At 46.7% G+C, this 15,286-nt stretch overlaps 1 protein-coding gene across 2 annotated transcripts in view; it reads right to left on the reverse strand.

Annotated features, from left to right (window-relative positions):
- Positions 1 to 50: 50 nt before the first annotated feature.
- Positions 51 to 15,286, reverse strand: part of pkn1a (protein kinase N1a) — a 66,763-nt gene continuing 51,527 nt past the window's right edge. For both annotated transcript variants that reach the window (XM_070553630.1, XM_015954469.3), the window contains exons 10-23: positions 14,048 to 14,191; positions 13,737 to 13,812; positions 12,991 to 13,126; positions 12,681 to 12,765; positions 12,212 to 12,279; positions 9,832 to 9,904; positions 7,077 to 7,168; positions 6,812 to 6,988; positions 3,244 to 3,306; positions 2,716 to 2,792; positions 2,342 to 2,484; positions 1,313 to 1,420; positions 1,125 to 1,205; positions 51 to 1,034 (exon numbers count right to left, since the gene is read on the reverse strand). In XM_070553630.1, the coding sequence (XP_070409731.1) occupies positions 831 to 1,034; positions 1,125 to 1,205; positions 1,313 to 1,420; positions 2,342 to 2,484; positions 2,716 to 2,792; positions 3,244 to 3,306; positions 6,812 to 6,988; positions 7,077 to 7,168; positions 9,832 to 9,904; positions 12,212 to 12,279; positions 12,681 to 12,765; positions 12,991 to 13,126; positions 13,737 to 13,812; positions 14,048 to 14,191 (1,527 nt within the window). In that variant the 3' untranslated portion in view covers positions 51 to 830. The remainder of the gene's footprint in view (positions 1,035 to 1,124; positions 1,206 to 1,312; positions 1,421 to 2,341; positions 2,485 to 2,715; positions 2,793 to 3,243; positions 3,307 to 6,811; positions 6,989 to 7,076; positions 7,169 to 9,831; positions 9,905 to 12,211; positions 12,280 to 12,680; positions 12,766 to 12,990; positions 13,127 to 13,736; positions 13,813 to 14,047; positions 14,192 to 15,286) is intronic.

Here is a 15,286-nt window from a genome sequence, read left to right on the forward strand (position 1 = left end):
ACAGGAAACCAAATCCTGCAGAACAAAACAAAAACACTACAACTAGTCAGTGAATTTCAAGATTTAATTGTCTTGTTGGGAAATGACGTTCGTTCATGGTCACAAAACTCCGACTGAATGCTTTTCAAACCCACGCCGACGAAACCGCCACGTCACAGTTTAGTGTTCTGATTTCTTGTTTCAGTGACATGTCTGCAGTAGCTTTGTGTTCCACTGCTACATCCTTATTTAAAACCTAGTAAAAACAAGAGATTCATTAAATATTAAACTAACTCCTGATGCAAAACCTAAGCAGCAAAGTTCTAAAGAGTAGTTGGCGGACATCACGGGTACGACCCACTGCAGTGTTTTTACACGATATGGAAGAGTCATGCTCTAAGCTCTGGTTTCCAGCAGCATGCTCTTAATAAAAGGGCCACAGATTAAAAAAAGATGTTATTTTTTTGGAAAACACCTCATAGAAATGTAAGGCATTGGTATGAGAGGCCACTGAGAAACAATCAACGCACACGTGCACACACTCCTCCCAGAGCTGCGCAGGCAACGCTCACAGGACGGGAGGATGCTGAATAAAAGGCTAAACAGTTCAAGTTCCATTATTCATCGTCTCCAGCGACTGGAGAAGTGTCCATGTTTATCCTTCCTCATGAAAGAGCGTCAACAGCTCTCTTTGTTTTCATCTTTTGAGTCTTCTATGATCAACAGCAGCCACACCAAGCAGACTGGCTCTCTTCAGTCTCATTCACAGTGGAGTTACCAGCAGACGGGTCACTCGGGCCATCGGTCCGCTCCAGACACAACTAAACCAAAGTCCGTTGGCTTCGAGGCCACTAGCAGAGGTCAGAGACGTAGTCAAAGTCCCGAAAGCTGTCCTGGTCTTTACGGGAAAGCGCACGAGGCTCACGTGGAGGCGTGAGAGCAGGAGGCTCAGTGGTGAACTCTTCATCAAAGTTACTGACGTCTTCTCTACCGCGAACAGAGGGGACGAAGGGAGGGGGCACCTTCTTTTGTAGCAACGCCTCCCAGTCCACGTTCTGGAGAGACGAGAACGCCATTTAAATAAACAGAGTGTGTGGAATCGGACCACACGGGGCTGAGGTGTTGAGCTGAGCGGATGCACTCACTCTGAAAAACGGCTGCTTCTTCACCTCCTCTGCATCCTTCTCACCAGATCCCAACCTTCTCTCGGGATTCCTCCGTAACAGCTGCAGGGACACAAGGAGAATAACTCAGGCTGTGTGTTTTACCAGCTGTGTTGTGGAGGGCGGGTCTGTCTGCTGGACAGACGCAAAACATGCAGGAATGTTCTCACCCTTCTCATGATGGCGATGGCCTCAGTGGAGAGGAAGCGTGGGTAGCGGACCTCATCATTCACAATGCTGTCAAACACCTCCTCTTCATCGTCACCTGGGAAAGGAGACTGCACACACACACACGCGCGCACACACACACAAGCGTGCACACACACACGTGCACACACACACATATGTGCGCACACACATGCGCACACGCACACACACACATATGCACACACACACATGCACACGCACACATGCACACACGCGCGCACACACATGCACACACGCGCGCACACACATACACACACGCACACACATATGCGCGCACACACATGCACACCCACACATGCACACACGCACACCCACACATGCACACACACACATGCGCACACACGCACGCACGCACACACATATGCGCACACACACATGCGCACACGCACACACACACATATGCACACACACACATGCACACACACACACATATGCGCACACACACACATGCACACACACGCACACATGCACACATGCGCGTACACACATGCACACACGCGCGCACACGCGTGCACACACATGCACACACGCGCACACACACGCGCACCCACACATGCACACACGCACACACACATGCACACACGCACACAAACATGCACACACACACATGAGCACACACATGCACACACGCGCACACATGCACACACGCAAACCCACACATGCACACACACATGCACACACACACATGCGCACACACATGCACACCCACACATGCACACACACACATGCGCGCACACACATACACACACGCGCGCACACACACACACACACATACATACACACACACACACGTGCACACACACACGTGCACACACACACACACACACACACACACACACACACACACACACACACACACACACACACACACACACAGATCATCAACATGAATATAAATCGTCCCACTAACAACACAAGCCCCCCCCCCGGCTGTGTTTTAAATGACATCATCATGCTAGGATCATGTATGAACTCTGCATGTTGGTTCTCACCTCTCCCACCAACATTTCATAGATCAGGACCCCCAGTCCCCACCAGTCCACTGCTCTGGTGTAGGATGTATCGGTGAGCACCTCTGGAGCCAGGAACTCCGGAGTCCCACAGAACGTGCTGGTCCGATCCCCATAACCCATTCCTGCGTGCAGATCAAGCCGTTTGTGAGCTTTTGCAAAAATCCTGCAGGACCTTTACGACATTTGAGTTTTAAACGTAAATCACAAAACTCCAGCACTCACTAACGATTGATATCTCGACCCTCTTATGAATCCTTTTTTAGTTATGAAACGTGATTCTGTCTCAAGTCTCAGTGACAGAATCAGCAACATTTACACAGAAAAGACTCGACACCACAAACTCAAACATCCACCTTCTTTACACAGCCCAAAGTCAGCGATCTTCACATAGCCATCTGTTCCTAGCAGCAGGTTGTCGAGCTTCAGGTCTCTGTGGAGCAGAGATGATGCAGCAGATAATGAACATATTCAACTTATTTAAGATCGACTAAAAATCAAAAGGAAAGATTTGATTTGACAGAAAGTGTCCTGAAGCACCGTGAACGTGGCAGAGAACTTGCACGACTCAGATCTGGTTTAAAAATAAATACAATTTTCTAAGCTTTGGGTGGCAAAAATACAATGTTCGGAAATCAAAGAACACTGAAAAGAAATCCTAACAGATTGCTGTTACAACTGCAGTAAAAGTTAAAAATGGCAGCAACGAGGGAATATAATGAGAACAATATGAGTTGAAGCTGTTCTTTAGCCTTTTCTCTGTCCCACCAGGGATATTTAGAGTCCCAGGTCTTTCTCACTGTAAATAATGTAGGGGCTAAAAGTTTTAGACCAGAACTAGTTGAAGGTGTGAGAGGCATGAGTACAGGTGTGTTGTCACTCACCGATACACAATCTTGTGGTCATGAAGAAACTGAAGTCCAAGAACCACGCAGGCAGCGTAGAACCTGAAGTCAGAGCAACACAAACACCTCCACTCAGACGGCAGCGCTCACAGAACACACGAAGCAAATCAAACCGGCTGTCGGCTGAGATTTTAAATGCAGACGTACACAACGAACCACTGCAACAGATTATTTCATTTTGGATTTTAAAAATGTTTCATTTTTAATGTTCCTTTTTTTGTGTCCGCATAAACCCTTCTAAGGCTAAAGTAGACATCTACGCTAACCCATTCTAAAGGAGGACGTTGTGTTTTCAAGTAGCCAAAGACTCATCCTGGACACCTTCTGTTCCTCTGTCTGATGTTTATGGCTACAACGGCAAATCTGCTAAACAAGCTTGCTAAAAATGTTTTTCTGTCATGATTCGCCCCGGCCTCCCTGACTGTGTCTCTCCTTCTGTAATTGGCCTTATTGTTCTCACCTGCCCCTCGTTAACCTGCCCATGTGTTCCCTGATTGTTCTGTGTTTTTATACCTCCCTCTTTGTTCCTGTCGTCGGATCATTGCGTTGTCTTCGTTGTGTTCGTGCTTGTGCTGCTACCATTAAATCCATTTTTATTTTTTCATCCGTGCCTGCTCTTCTGCCTCCTGAACCCTCCACCACACATGGTCTGCCATCTCCACCCTCACCTCATGACATTTTCATGCCTCTTAACAATGTTCTAACATAGTACAGATCATCTGCTGCTGTGGCCCCCAGACTCTGGACCTCTCTCCCCCTGAGCCTGAGATCAGTGGACTCAGTGGTCTCCTTTAAAAAGCAGCTGAAGACTCACTTGTTCAAGCTGGCTTTTGTATGACCTTCTTCACCTCTCTCTCTTTATTCTGCTCTCCCCACCTATTCCACCTTCCTCAGGATCCACTGATTTCCCTCTTTCCTGTTCACTCTCTCTCTTTCTTAACATTTTTAATCATGATTGTCTATTTTTTAATCATTTTAATACATTTTTAATCATTTTCTAAATTCTTTTTTATATTTTTACATTTTTTGTTTTTGTGAAGCGCCTCGTGATTTTTATCTTGAGAGGCGCTATAGACATGATATTTTCTTCTTCTTCTTCTATAGCTATGAATAGATTGTGGAAATTAAAGAAAAAAACATTAGTCTAAAAACCTCCACCAATAACACGACTCGGTCCGAAAGCAACCACCGCACTTCCCTGGGTCCTCCACTCACGTATTTAGCAACAGAACAACACTGGTGTAAGAGGTTCTTCGCTCAACAACATCAGAGGAGGAGAAACAGCCGGCTGCTACCACTTAAACTTCAGGAGTCCCAAAAAGAAAAACACCACTTGAAGTCACGGACAACAGAAGATGTTTGGACCTAGAAAACCACGACTGTTGTTTAGCGCGTACTCGTTTCCTCTGGCAATGTGGGTTCTGGTATCAGGGGGATGACAGCCAACAGGAGGGGTGAGGGTTCTGTGACCGAGTTTGTAATTAAAACAGGGATGGGGAACCCTGGTTCTCAGGGGCTGGCATCCTACAAGTTGTTGTTTTTCTGCTCCAACACTCCTGATTCAGGGACTGAATCACCTATTCAGCAGCTCATTAAGCTCTGCAGAAACATGTTAATCATTTGCTGATCACATTAGGTGAGTCAGAGCAGGGAAACAATAAAAACATGCAAGACAGTCGCCCTCAAGAGTAGGGTTAGGTATGTTCGAATTTCAACTATTCTAATTCTAATTCCTCGTTTTGATTCTGATTCCTATCGATTGCAGATTCTGATTCTTTCAAGAGGCAGGATCCAAAAACATGACATGTTTGAAATGAGCCAGCTAACCACGGGTCTTACTTGATGAAATAATTACAACTTTAACATGAATTTTAATTCTATGAACAACATCACCTTCATTTAGAACGGAAACATGTTTTCAAGAAAGACGGACAGGCATACTGGGAATCGGAACTGGGAATCGAAATAAAAAACTTGAACTTCTCCTGGCGCTCACAGAGTAGACGCTTCTGCTTTTGCTCCCTTATCTTTTTTTCCCCCAAGGCTCTTTTGTCCTGTCTGCCCACAGACCGCTTCTCTGCATTTCTTCTGGAAATCCCTATTTTTCAGAAATGGATTTAATTAATTGGTCATTCAACGCGATTGATAAGATTTTTTCTACGATGAGAACGGAGGAGGGGGCTCCCACTTGCCCTCATGGGACACACGCAGCGGGATATATGCTCGATTCCTGGAAAGAATGGAGGATCGTATGCCTCTCTCAGTTGTCCATTGAGGACATCGAAGGTGTGTGGATATTTGGCCTGATGATCACTGGATTTCTTCTGATTGGAGTGGGAGGATATCCGGTTTTCCGGAAAATTGGGAAGACGGGAGCGATTGGAGGGCGACCTGCACCCTTGGACAGCACCGTCCGGGTGGAGACCTCACAGACTGGGACGTTACTCGAGGTGAACCCTAAGCTGGACAATGTCTTAGCTATGTTACCGGTGTTAGTGCGCAAAATGGATGTCATCTCGGAGAGGGTCACCGGACGGTGTGGAGATGTTTAATAACCCGAACTGGCTTCACTGGAGGACTGGAATGACCAGTTACAGACTGAAGGCAGAGGGGAAAATTATCTCTGCCTGACCCAAACACAGTCTTGTTATCCTAATCTGACGCCAAGGCAGCCTCGAACTGCCAACAACAACCCCCACGAAGGAAGGAATGCAGACAGATGCTGTGGAAACCCGTCCACCCCCCACCCCCTTCACATTGTGGACTTCTGCATAGCGAGGCCATAAATCTGCGGGAACTCAATGTGCTCTGCGCTTCTCCCTCCTCCTGCAGACACAGCTGGCTGAGCGCTACAAATGGCTGCTGGCCCTGGAAAAACAGGATCTCCCCCCCCCGCCCCCCACCCCCCCCCGGCCGCCTCCCTATCGGAGTCTCATGTTGTGAATGTTGATGTTCGTGCTTATATGTTTGAGGTGTTTTTTTTGCATAGTACAGCTACGCCCTGTCGGGAGTAACTCTGGTATGCCTTTTTTCCCTCCCCCAACCTATCCTCATGTAATTCCCTTTTCATCTATTAAGGTAGCGCGACTCTTGTTGCAAATGACCGCAGTCACCAACTCTTGTCATGTGTCTGGCCCATGTACGTCTGATCTCTGAATTGTGTGTACTGAAACTCAATCTCGTTTCTCTGTATGTCTTGCACACGTGGTAGAAATGACAATAAAACAACTTTGACAAACTGACAGTTAGTCCCGGTTCCAATTGATGCTCAATGCCCAACTCTATTAAAGAGACCAAGATTCCCCACCCCCCAGTTTAGAAGCCATCTTATTTAGCAGATCGAAGCGTTAAATATTGTATTTACAGTAGGGGTCTGCATGGTGGAACAGCAGGTAGCACTGCTTGCCCCAAAGCAAGAAGGCTGCAGGTTCAAATCCTGCAGCCAAAGGGTGTGTGCATGTATGTGCAGGAGACATTTTATTATGCTTTCTCGCGCGCACACACACACACACACACACACGCACACACACACACACACGCTACATACATAGCTCGTGGCTCTGTGAAGACATCCGTGTGGATGTGCATCATCAAGTCGCCTCCTGCCGTGTACTCCATAACGAAGCACACGTGCTCTGGGGTCTGGAAGCACGCAAACAGGTTGACCAGGAAGGGATGGTGCGACATGTTCACTATCTCAAAGATGTGTTTTTCGCACATCAGGCTGAGGGGAAAAAACAACGTAGCATGAGCGGAGAAAAGGGAAGGTCACCGAGACGTTCAGTCAGGCCTCTTTCCACGTCAGCACAAACCTTTCCACCTCATCCCGAGCAACAATGTCGCCTTTCTTCAGAGCTTTGATGGCGAACATCGTACCGGTCTTCTTGTACTCCGACAACAACACCTGCAGAAACAGAAACACTTTGTTTCAGTATGAGAAAGGACAAATGAAGGCTTGGGTGTAACAGATGAAAGGTTTCTACTGCTGAAAGCCACAGATTCTTTCTTTTTTTCCTTCGCTGTTGGTGTTTGAAAGACTCTACTCAAGTCGAATCAACGTGTAGCTGTATAGGAAGTTTTTTTTAAACAAGGCTCTGAAAAACTACTTTGGGAAAAACAAAGGATCACATCTGTTTATGGATGGGTACCTTTGACATTTGAATAGATCTTCGTCTTCGTCTTCCTCCGCTTATCCGGGTCCGGGTCGCGGGGGCAGCATCCCAATTAGGGAGCTCCAGGCCATCCTCTCCCTGGCCTTGTCCACCAGCTCCTCCGGCAGGACCCCAAGGCGTTCCCGGACCAGATTGGAGATGTAACCTCTCCAACGTGTCCTGGGTCGACCCGGGGGCCTTCTGCCGGCAGGACATGCCCGAAACACCTCCCCGGGGAGGCGTCCAGGAGGCATCCTGACCAGATGCCCAAACCACCTCAACTGGCTCCTTTCGATCCGGAGGAGCAGCGGTTCTACTCCGAGTCCCTCCCGAATGTCCGAGCTCCTCACCCTATCTCTAAGGCTGAGCCCGGCCACCCTACGGAGGAAACTCATTTCGGCCGCTTGTATCCGCGATCTCGTTCTTTCGGTCATTACCCAAAGCTCATGACCATAGGTGAGGAATGGGACGTAGATCGACCGGTAAATCGAGAGCCTGGCTTTCTGGCTCAGCTCCCTCTTCCCCACGACAGATCGGCTCAGCGTCCGCATCACTGCAGACGCTGAACCAATCCGCCTGTCGATCTCCCGATCCCTCCTACCCTCACTCGTGAACAAGACCCCGAGATACTTAAACTCCTCCACTTGAGGTAGGACCTCTCCCCCGACCCGGAGGAGGCAAGCCACCCTTTTCCGGTCGAGAACCATGGTCTCAGATTTGGAGGTGCTGATCCTCATCCCAGCCGCTTCACATTCGGCCGCGAACCTACCCAGCAAGAGCTGAAGGTCAGAGCTGGATGGAGCTAGGAGGACCACATCATCCGCAAAATGCAGAGACGAGATTCTCCTGCCACCAAACTCGACACACTCCACACCACGGCTGCGTCTAGAAATTCTGTCCATAAAGGTAATGAACAGAACCGGTGACAAAGGGCAGCCCTGGCGGAGTCCAACCCTCACCGGGAACAGGTCCGACTTACTACCGGCTATGCGGACCAAACTCACGCTCCTCTGGTAAAGGGACTGAATGGCCCTTAACAGAAAGCCACCCACCCCATACTCCTGGAGCGTCCCCCACAGGGTGCCCCTGTGGACACGGTCATAAGCCTTCTCCAAATCCACAAAGCACATGTGGATTGGTTGGGCAAACTCCCATGCCCCCTCCATCACCCTTGCAAGGGTATAGAGCTGGTCCACAGTTCCACGGTCAGGACGAAAACCACATTGCTCCTCCTCTGAGATTCAACTATCGATCGGACCCTCCTCTCCAGTACCTTGGAGTAGACCTTTCCAGGGAGGCTGAATAGATTCGGTACTAATTCCCGGTACCTAGGGCTTGATACCGGTACCAGTTTTCGATACTTTTGAGTGTTTAATACTTTAATTCTCTTTTATAATTAAATATATGTTTTTCTCAATGTATAACAATATTTGATAAATATCACGATAAATAACATTCAACTGTTTGTATTTTAACATGGTCCTTGTAGTTTTATAAGCTGATAATTAAACTGAAGCAAACATCTTTACTGTGAACTAAATTTACTGTGTATCTTGATTCCTTTTGCCGTCTTTTTTCATTTGATTTTTCCTACTGGGAAGTTAGAATTTCCGAGGAGAAAGCGAACGCACCATTAGCTGATAACAGTGGTAGCAATGGAAGCTAACATACCAAGCTAACGTTATCTTAAACAGTTTATTTAGCTGCTGGAGCAGATTAAAACGATGATGCCTCACACTTAGATCGTTGTCGCTGGTTTCCTCTTCACCCGTCGCATTTAGTAAAGTGAAGCCAAACTTTAGAGCGCGTTCATGTTCTTCTAGTCGTAAATTCGGAGTTCCGAGGAGAAAGCAAACGCACCATTAGCGGAACGGAAGCTAACATTTCAAGCTAACGTTATCTTAAACATTTTATTTACCTACCGGAGCAGATTAAGATGAAGATGTCTCACTTAGATCGTTGTCGCTGGTTTCATCATCACCCAGTTACCCATCACATTTAGTGAAGTGGACCCAAGCGTTAGCGTGCGTTCTTTCTACCATGCTGCTCTGTTTACAACTCGCTCGCAGCGAGCGATGACATAACGCTCTTGCGCATGCGCAGCTGTCTAGGCAAGTTCTCGTTATGAAGGACGGGTACCGAAACGAGGCACCGTTTGAAATGACGTGAATCGGTGCTCGGTCGGTACTGTGGAATTCGGTCGGTGCCTTAAAAAGTACCGAATTCAGTACCCATCCGTTTGAGCGTGTTTTTAAACTTGGATTCCTCAGAAGAAAATTCAGACAGCTCCTGAACAAGCTGATCGCATAAACATCAAACCTTAAATCTTTTGTAGAGTTTTCATGTAAAGTTAAGGTCGAGTATGGCACTGAGCTCACGGGTGTCAAATAAATAAGAGGAAAAAGAGGAAATGTACCTTCCCAAAGTGTCCACGTCCCAACACAGCAATCAGTCGGAAGTCCTGAAGGGACAGAGGGCCTTTCTTCTGTCTGATGGAAGGTGGATATTACAAATAAAGCGGAGATTAATCTTATGCTCCAATCAGATGACAGAGTCGTAATCGCTCTGTGAAATATATCAAAGAATGAACTGACATCTTGAGTTTGTAAAAACAGCAAAAGGAAGAGATTTAAGCATCAGCAACAGCCTGTTACCTCCACAGGACACAGAACCAGCTCACAACGGCATCTAAACTGTGTCCTTGTGTCATTTAGTAACTCCATAAAAGCAGATGCACTCGGACCGCCGAGGCTGCTCCACCCACAACTCAAAGTTTGAGTACGCCACTCCAGGATCCCGATTTCATGTCCCTCAAAAGGTTTGTCACCAACTTAGATGTATGCAGTACTTTGGGTAATTATCCTGCTGAAGGACCCAACGGTGGTCTAAAGCAAGACCTCAAGCAGGCTTCTTTACAGTTCTTCAAAATACCAACATACTGCTCTTCATTTCAGGATCCCATGAACACAAATGCAGTTCCAGTGCCTGACGCTGCAAAGCAGCCCCACAACATGATGCTCCTACCACCGTGCTCAACAGGGAGGACTGTGTTTTCAGGGTTTCTTCGCAGAAACAAAAACAGCATCCCTGTACTCTAAGAGCTCAAGTTTAATCTTTTCAGACCAAAGAACATGTTTGTAATTTCCACAGTCAAACTCTGGTTGGGCGCTGACGTGCTGTAGTTTCAGTAATAAAGAGTTTATGGTGACCTTGACGTCGTCCACGATGAAGAGCTCCCACAACGGTCTTCCTTTAAGGATCAACTTCAGATGATGAATACTAAATGACCTGCACTTGTATAGCAGTCAGAGGACTCCACAGTGCGTTACACTACAGTCACTCGTTCACACGCTGGTGGAGATGAGTTGCATCTTAGCCACAGCAGCCCCGGAGAACACTGACAGCAGTGAGGCTGCCGTACAAAGAAGCCACTGGTCCATCTGATCACCACCTAAAGGCAGGCAGGGTGAAGCGTCCTGCCAAAGAGCACAATGACAGACGCTAACACAGCCTGGGTTTGCAACCCACTGGTTACAGGTGAACTCCTAACCCCCGGGCCACCATTTCTCCAAGTAGAGGCCAGCTGAGCACCTCGTTGGCGTCTCTGATTCTTCTTCTTGCCGAAGTTTCTGAAAAGTTTGGCGCCTACCGCCACGCCTGGGTTTGCTTTGCAACGACGCATCCTGCAGCTGTTAACACCACGAAACAGTTGAAGATGGAAGTCTAGCCTCCACCCTCGTGTTACTTTAGTGGTCTGAAGAACTGGCTTCTTACCGGACGGGTCAGACTAGTCCAAGAGTTCAGGAGCCTCTGACCTGCTAACCAGAGCTTCTGCTGTGAGGTTTGATCCGGACTGATTAATCGGGAGTGGTGTGAGGGTTTGTCACATTTGTCTTGGCAGTTAAGAGAGAGCAGGAGGGATGACGAGTTTGGCCCCGTCGTTCTCTTGTTACAGTTCAGCACATCAGTAAAATAAACTGATAAGACTTTGTGGATAAGTTGTCTTTGAAGCGATATAAGTACTTTTCTGTTTCTGGTGCTGTGAAGCCTGGAGGATTTTTACTGCTATTCTTTCACTTTTTTCACTTTTTGAGCGTTTGTTATGATGCGTAACCATGGCAACAAGCTGGTTTACAGTCGGGAGCAGCTGATTAACATTGGAAAGGCTGAAATAATACCTCAGCTGAAGCCACAAATCCCACATGAGCTAAAACGCAAGAAGCGTGGGTGCAGAGCGGGAGCAAAACGGAGACAGAGAAAGAAGAAATTCAAACCATCTCCTCCATCGATCATAACGGGCAATGTGAGATCACTGGCCAACAAGATGGAGGAACTCCAAGCCCTTTCAAGGACTCAGGCAGAGTTTCGGCAGTTTCGGAACCGCTGGAGGAGATCATGCAAAGAAGGATTCTCCAGAGAATCAAGAAAATGATGGACAACCCTGAGCATTCTCTTCACAAGACTGTCCGACAACGGAAGAGTGTCTTCAGTCAGAGGCTTCTTCAGTTTGGCTGCAACACTGACCGCTACTGGAGATCCTTCCTGCCAACAGCCATTGTAATATACAACAACTCTTTGATGACTTGATTATTATTATTATTCTGAGCTACTACAGCAACCATTTTCCCTCTGGGATTAATAAAGTATTTTTGAATTGAATGAATGATTTTTATTTGGGACATTTCCATGGAAATTAAAAGAGTTGTGTGTGATTTCATCAGGGGAGCTAATAATTCTGACCTTAACTGTAGATACAAATGCATAGGGTGTGTGTGTGTGTGTGTGTGTGTGTGTACCTGCTGACAGGTGGGGTTCGAGCAGGAGAATCAGGAGGGGAAAGGGGCTCGATGACTTGGAGTTGGTCCTATGGGAGAGTGGGGAAAGAGACACGAGGGACAGGACATGCAGAGACACAGGTGAGAGGACACAAAATGGAGGACAGGAGACACATTTTGAGGGTGACTCCGTGTTCTTTGTGGGTTCTGGAGAACCAGGAGCCCAGACCTCCTTGGGAGTAACTGCAGCCTTTTCTTTACCAGAGTAAAAAAGTTTAAGATCAAAATCTTCATTTAGAGTTTAGTTGATGATTATATTTATTTATTTAGCGCTTCGCACTACCCAGAGGGTGACCAGTTTGTCTAACTTTTTTTTTATTTTTTCTTTCTTCTAAAAACAAATTAAAAAAAAAGTTAATTTCTGGAAACGGTCCCTCATCACACCTCCCCTATCTCCCAGGTTTTCTCTCTCCCTCGGGCTCTCTCTCACCGGAGTGTGTGCGTCCGTGTCTCGCTTCAAATCTCCTCTTACTGGAGAGTCGCTGTCCAGAATCAACTTCTCCACCGAGATCTCCCTGAAAATCCCACACACACACACAACACAAGCAGGGCGACACGGGACAAAACACAACAGGACTGTTAGACACATGGCCGAGGAAGCACCACGCGCTTTATTCTCTGCCAGGAAACACAAGGAGAAGGTCTGAGGAAAGCCGTTGTGTTTGATAGTCTGAGTGGAATCAAACAGTGTGTTCATCTTTATGGCATGTCCTGTGTGTGTGTGTGTGTGTGTGTCTCACCCAGAGTTAAGGTTTAAGCTTGGTGCATTGGGGCTGTAAGTTCCTGAGTTGTTGGCAGTAGGAATGGCGTTTCGGAGCAGCCTCACCCACGTCCCGATGTCCACGTTCATCTGACGGGCTCGGAGGAACGCCTTGCCTGGAGGTACAAGCACACACACACACACACACACACGCGTGCACCTTGGGGTAAACATCGTGGCTCTACTGTTGCTTTTCACCCATGTGTGTGTCACGTGTTCAGGAAGCACACAATCCATGAATCAGAGGATGGTTTTGGGACGCCGCTTGGCCTAAAGCGAGGCGCACACCAGAAAAGCTTCAGCAGCTCGCTTTAACAACAGACTGTGAAAAAATGGAGAAAGCTACAAACGCACAGATTCTTCTTGATGTAAGAAGTAAAAATGCTCAAAAAACGCTGGCAGTCGGGGGCTTTTTGTTCAGGTAACGGCCGGCAGTGAACGAGTTAACCCTTATATGACCTTAGTGCATTTTTTTGTGCTCAAAGGACAAAAATGTTAGAGAATTAAAGGGTTGTATAAGGGTTAAACATAAGAGAATATACTTCCTGGTAAATTACACTTTTTAGATAAATGCCATTCTCATAAAACATCATTTCAACACTAGAGGGCACCATAACTAAAGATAAATGCAGTTATAACGTAGCCATTTTTAAAATGATATTTCTTTGTAAAACAAAAGAAAACAGAAGCAGGTTTATTTCTTGAACATCTACTCTATTTTCCCACCTTGCTGCTTTGAAAAGATCTTCTTCTGTCTCTGGAGGCGAGGAACCCTCTCGATGACCGGATTAAAGAAGGTTACCTAGAGATCAACAACAAACGCAAACCAGGCGCGTATTTACAATGTCACTCTGAGACTTTCAGGCATCTTAAAGCAGCACAGGTGGATGTGACAGCTCGGGGGCTGGAGGATGAGCTCATTTATGAACATCATATAAGCATCAAATGTTAATTAATGTCTTGCATTCTCACTCTAAGGCCAAATATAATGCACAGGGTTAGGGTTACAGCTGTATGTGTGTATAGTCCACATGTACCTCAGCCAGCAGCAGGCCCTGAGGCTCCAGATCCAGCTGAACTCGGTGTTTTTGGTTGTCCAGGAACTCTTCCAGCTTCAGGTACTTCAGTGCACACAGTGAGCGGTAGTCCTTCCAGTAAACGGCAATCTCCAGCTCTCTTGACTAAAACACACGCACACGCACACGCACGCACACACACACACACACACACACACACACACACACACACACACACACACACACACACACACACACACACACACACACACACACACACACACACACACACACACACACACACACACACACACACACACACACACACACACACACAAGTATAAATACACACACACACACAAGTATAAATTAAACTACATCTGTCTATTCAACAAGTTTGTTTGTGTGTGTGTGTGTGTGTGTGTGCGTGTGCGTGTGTGTGTGTGTGTATTAGGGATAGGTACCGAATTCGGTACTTTTTAAGGTACCGACCGAGCACCGATTCACGTCATTTCAAATTTTGCCTCGTTTCGGTACCCGTCCTTCATAACGAGAACTTGCCAAGACAGCTGCGCATGCGCAAGAGCGTTATGTCGTCGGTCGCTGCGAGCCAGTTGTAAACAGAGCAGCATGGTAGAAAGAACGCACGCTAACGCTTGGGTCCACTTCACTAAATGTGATGGGTAACTGGGTGATGATGAAACCAGCGACAACGATCTAAGTGAGACATCCTCATCTTAATCTGCTCCGGTAGGTAAATAAAATGTTTAAGATAACGTTAGCTTGATATGTTAGCTTCCGTTTCGCTAATGGTGCGTTCGCTTTCTCCTCGGAACTCCGAATTCCCGACTAGAAGAACATGAACGTGCTCTAAAGTTTGGCTTCACTTTACTAAATGCGACGGGTGAAGATGAAACCAGTGACAACGATCTAAGTGTGAGGCATCATCGTTTTAATCTGCTCCAGCAGCTAAATAAACTGTTTAAGATAACGTTAGCTTGATATGTTAGCTTCCATTGCCACCGTTGTTATCATCTAATGGTGCGTTCACTTTCTTCTCGGAAATTCTAACTTCCCAGTAGGAAAAATCAAATGAAAAAGGACGGCAAAAGGAATGAAGATACACAGTAAATTTAGTTCACAGTAAAGATGTTTGCTTCAGTTTAATTATCAGCTTATAAAACTACAAGGACGATGTTAAAATACAAACTGTTGTATGTTATTTATCGTGATATTTATCAAATATGGTTATACATTGAG

The sequence above is a fragment of the Nothobranchius furzeri genome, chromosome 7 (genome assembly GCF_043380555.1).
Source record: "Nothobranchius furzeri strain GRZ-AD chromosome 7, NfurGRZ-RIMD1, whole genome shotgun sequence".
Lineage (NCBI taxonomy): Eukaryota > Metazoa > Chordata > Actinopteri > Cyprinodontiformes > Nothobranchiidae > Nothobranchius > Nothobranchius furzeri.